At 47.9% G+C, this 4,132-nt stretch overlaps 1 protein-coding gene across 1 annotated transcript; it reads left to right on the top strand.

Moving 5' to 3' along the window:
• The first annotated feature begins 1,438 nt into the window (after positions 1-1,438).
• On the top strand, positions 1,439-3,888 carry PSMB4 (proteasome 20S subunit beta 4). Its single transcript, XM_049616284.1, has 7 exons — positions 1,439-1,612; positions 1,863-2,069; positions 2,346-2,492; positions 2,670-2,751; positions 3,139-3,255; positions 3,464-3,552; positions 3,763-3,888. The coding sequence occupies exons 1-7, from the start codon at positions 1,473-1,475 to the stop codon at positions 3,773-3,775; spliced, it is 795 nt and encodes a 264-aa protein (XP_049472241.1). The 5' UTR covers positions 1,439-1,472; the 3' UTR covers positions 3,776-3,888.
• Positions 3,889-4,132: the final 244 nt, after the last annotated feature.

Raw genomic sequence — 4,132 nt, 5'->3', positions numbered from 1 at the left:
CCACTTCTAAACAAGGACATAGCCAGTTAATTGCTGATTGATTGACTGATTGATTGATTTAAAGTTCATATAATGAGGGCTCTGGCAGCTACAAATAACAAAGTATTCGCGTAGTTTTCGAGGAATTCCAGTAAGCCATCATCCCACTGAGCACCTGCTATTTGTTCAAGTAAAACTGAGTGACCCAAGAGTCACTTGGAATATAGGGTTTGAGGAAGTGGCTTTTAGAGAGAAAAATAAGTATATTTTTCAAGACCAAAGGTGATACAATGAATGTCAGTTGGGTGACTCTAACACAAGATCTTGAAACTTCCCTTTCCAGGGTTTCATGACCCAATAAAATTTTTTGTTACTTAATTAGGTTAAGATTTCCTGCATTGCTTTGGTTCAAATTAACTCATGGAATTTTTAAAACGAAATTGATTTGGTTTCCCACTAAGTAAAAAATTTTTAATTCAAGTTGTGTAGGGAGGAGTGACAAAGTAGTGATTTCAGTTCACCAGTTTGATTTTAATTTTTAAAAAATGTTTATTTATTTTGAGAGAGAGCCTGCGCACCAGCAGGGGAGGGGCCCAGAGACAGAGAATCCCAAGCAGCCTCCCTGCTGCCAGTGCAGAGCCCAGCTCCCCTCCACCCAGATCTCATGAACCTTGAGATAATGACCTTAGCCAAAATCAAGAATCCTGGGCTTAACCCCCTTCGCCACCCAGGCGCCCCACCCAGTTCATTTTATATACTGTTCCAGTTCCTGCTACATAACCACATTGAAAAGGAAACTTCTGGAATTTGGTTTCATGCCCACAGTCAATGGAATTTTTCTGCTGCATACGAGGTGGGCAAGAGCATTTGACAATAAGAAAACTTTCAAATATCTGTCCAAGTTCTCACAGAGTGAGTGACCCACCTGAAATACCATACACCACAGGATTTGCACATCTGTATGATTCTTTTTTAAATCTGGGCTTGAAGACAGATTTACCTTCACTCTCTGTGTGGCCACGTAAAATCACTACACCACAAGACATATTTATAAAACGGGTCGAGTAATGCCTGCTATACAAGGCTGCTTTGAGAAATACACATGTTAAGAGATCCCGCGTTCACTGTTAGTTTCATATGGGCTTTTTGATAAAGATACAGAAAAAGGACAAGAGAATTTCTGCCTCCTCGCTCAGGATCTGTGTCTTGAAGTGGTTCCACATACCTACCTCCCAACCAACCTCCCCGACCTTGAATTTGTGCGTCAGAAACTGATCTAGTCCAGACTCTACTGCGCTGCGGCGCCGCGCTGCGACGTCACGCGATTCCACAACTCTGGGTCCCAGCCGTCAACCACGACGAAGGTAGAAGGGCCTTGACCTCATCAACATGGCTACTGGAGGTGGCCGGCAGGAAGAAGGTGTGCCCACAGAGGGATCACTTCCGCTTCCGTTGGCGCAAGCGCTGTCATTTCTTCTGCCACCGTGACTAAGATGGAAGCGTTCTTGGAGTCGCGGTCCAGTCTTTGGGCCGGGGGTCCGGCCCCGGGGCAGTTTTACCGCATCCCGTCCACTCCTGGTGCCTCGGTGGATCCGGCATCCGCTCCCTACGGGGGTCCGATGACGCGCACGCAGTAAGCTCTTGGCGTCCGAGCCTGCGCAGGGGGCGGGACGGTGGGACCTGGTGCGGCGGGCCGGTGCTTAGGGAGCCGGGAAGGCGAGGTGAGGGCCGCAGGGCAAGCGAACAGCGAGGAGCGCGGGGCGGAGAGTCCCGGAGAAGCAAAGAAGGCCTGGAAAATCAGAAGCGGAACCCACTGCGCGGAAGAGGGCTCCGGCTCCTCCAACGTTCCTCCCCTCGCCAGACCTCCCTCTCTCTCTGTGCAGGAACCCCATGGTGACCGGGACCTCGGTCCTCGGCGTTAAGTTTGAGGGTGGAGTGGTGATCGCAGCAGACATGCTGGGCTCCTATGGCTCCTTGGCTCGTTTCCGCAACATCTCTCGCATTATGAGAGTCAACGACAGCACCATGCTGGGTGCTTCCGGAGACTATGCTGATTTCCAATATTTGAAGCAAGTTCTCGGCCAGATGGTGTAAGTCATCTGGAGAAGAGGGAGTAGATCCCAGGTGGGGAAAGGAACTTACTGTTTTGTTCTTAGAAATCCCCATAGAAGTTCTAGAGTGGAGGAGTCTGAGGCTGCAGCAGAGGGCCAGAAAGTTGCTGGGGTTCCGTGGAAGATCAGAGTGTTTACAATACATAGTTTTTGGCGTTAGGGGGGTGTAGAATGAAGAAGATTGTAACTTTTGTGGGGTGGATGGAATTGCCGATTTCCATTCTCCCCCTTTCCTCACAACCAATTCCTTTGAAGGATTGATGAGGAGCTGTTGGGAGATGGACACAGCTATAGTCCCAGAGCTATTCATTCCTGGCTGACCAGAGCCATGTACAGCCGCCGCTCCAAGATGAACCCCCTGTGGAACACCATGGTCATCGGAGGCTATGCTGATGGAGAGAGGTTGATTTGACTACAAATAACTTATTTCCCCACCCACCCAACTACTAATGTCTATGTAGCATCTTCTCTCCCGCTGAGGGAATGTCACTTCTCAGACCCTGTTGTCCCATCCTTCAGCTAAAGTAACTAAGAAAGCCTAAAATGAAATGAGTTCTTTGACCTGTTGTGTCCTGTTAGCTTCCTCGGTTACGTGGACATGCTTGGTGTAGCGTATGAAGCCCCTTCGCTGGCCACTGGTTATGGTGCATACTTGGCTCAGGTACGTAGGGGAGAGGGGTTGGAAGACAAAAGGCGATGGGGGCTTGTGGTTGTCTGCTTGTTCTTCCTGTGAAATTGCAACGTGGACTAGGCTAGGATCCCTACTGCTGGACACGTGGTTTCTTTGTAGTCTGGAGGCTGTATGTGTTGTACTTATGTTCCAATGACAGAGTGGTGGCTCAGAGATTCAGTAGACATGTGCAAAGAGGAAATGCCCTAGAACTTGCCCTTCAAGTAGGTCTTAGCACAAGTAAGCAGAATTCATTCTGGGGAGGCAGGAGGTGGAATGTCACCTTTTAAACCCATTTATGCTGCTTTTCACACCATGGAATTGAGACAGGCTGGTATTCAGCCTCTGGTATCTCCCATGTTTTCCCCATTTCCCTAGCCTCTGCTGCGAGAAGTTCTGGAGAAGCAGCCAGTGCTGAGCCAGACTGAGGCCCGAGAGCTGGTGGAACGCTGCATGCGTGTGCTGTACTATCGAGATGCCCGTTCCTATAACCGGGTAAGGAGGGATGTGAATAATAAAGATGATGGGACTCTAACTGGCATGTTCTCGATAGTTGGGATACCTGGGTCTTTGCTTTTGAAGAATGGATTGCCGAATCTCCTATTTTCAGATTAGGGTAAGACTCTCTACTTGACCTTTGAGCAGGTCCCAGGAACTTCAGGTGGGGGTGGGCATTTTTATTGAGAGCTCTGCTTTCTTTCAGTTTCAAATTGCCACCGTCACCGAAAAAGGTGTTGAAATAGAGGGGCCACTGTCTGCAGAGACCAACTGGGAGATTGCTCACATGATCAGGTGATTGAAATTAAAATTACAGAAGAAAACATAAGTGGTAGAACAGATGGGAGTCTCCTTGGCTTGCACTAAGCTGGGTTTTTCTGGAGGTCTCCTCCAAAAAACCTCTTTGGCAGGGAGAGGGGTTTGGGTTGGAGGACAGAGTTGCTTTTAGGAATTAATTCCTCCCCCTGTGGCTTCACAATTTTATTATGTTCTCTTCCTTTTTAGTGGCTTTGAATGACATACAGATGCATTATCCAGAACTGAAAGTTGTGCCCTTCTTCTCACTTTGAACTTGGCTGGTTCAAAGGTATACTTTTCTATTGTAAAATAAATAAATCCTTTGAAATGCTGGCTGAGTGGTTTTATTGTCTGACCAGGTCACACTAAGAGTGAAGCTGCTAATTACTGCCACATGCCATCTGCATTCCTGGTCAGAGAACCCTTTGGCTCTTGGTTCTCATAGCAGATACAGGATTCTCTGCAGGACAACACAGGAAATCTGCCACGGTCTTCATTTGGGCCTATGCTGAAAACAGCTGTGTAGAAGCCAGGCTTAATTTTTGTGGGATAACAAAGGGCTTAACATTTTTCTTCA

The sequence above is a fragment of the Panthera uncia genome, assembly GCF_023721935.1.
Source record: "Panthera uncia isolate 11264 chromosome C1 unlocalized genomic scaffold, Puncia_PCG_1.0 HiC_scaffold_4, whole genome shotgun sequence".
Taxonomy (NCBI): domain Eukaryota; kingdom Metazoa; phylum Chordata; class Mammalia; order Carnivora; family Felidae; genus Panthera; species Panthera uncia.
Note: the sequence above shows the minus strand (reverse complement) of the source record. Positions and strands in the feature narration are given on the sequence as shown.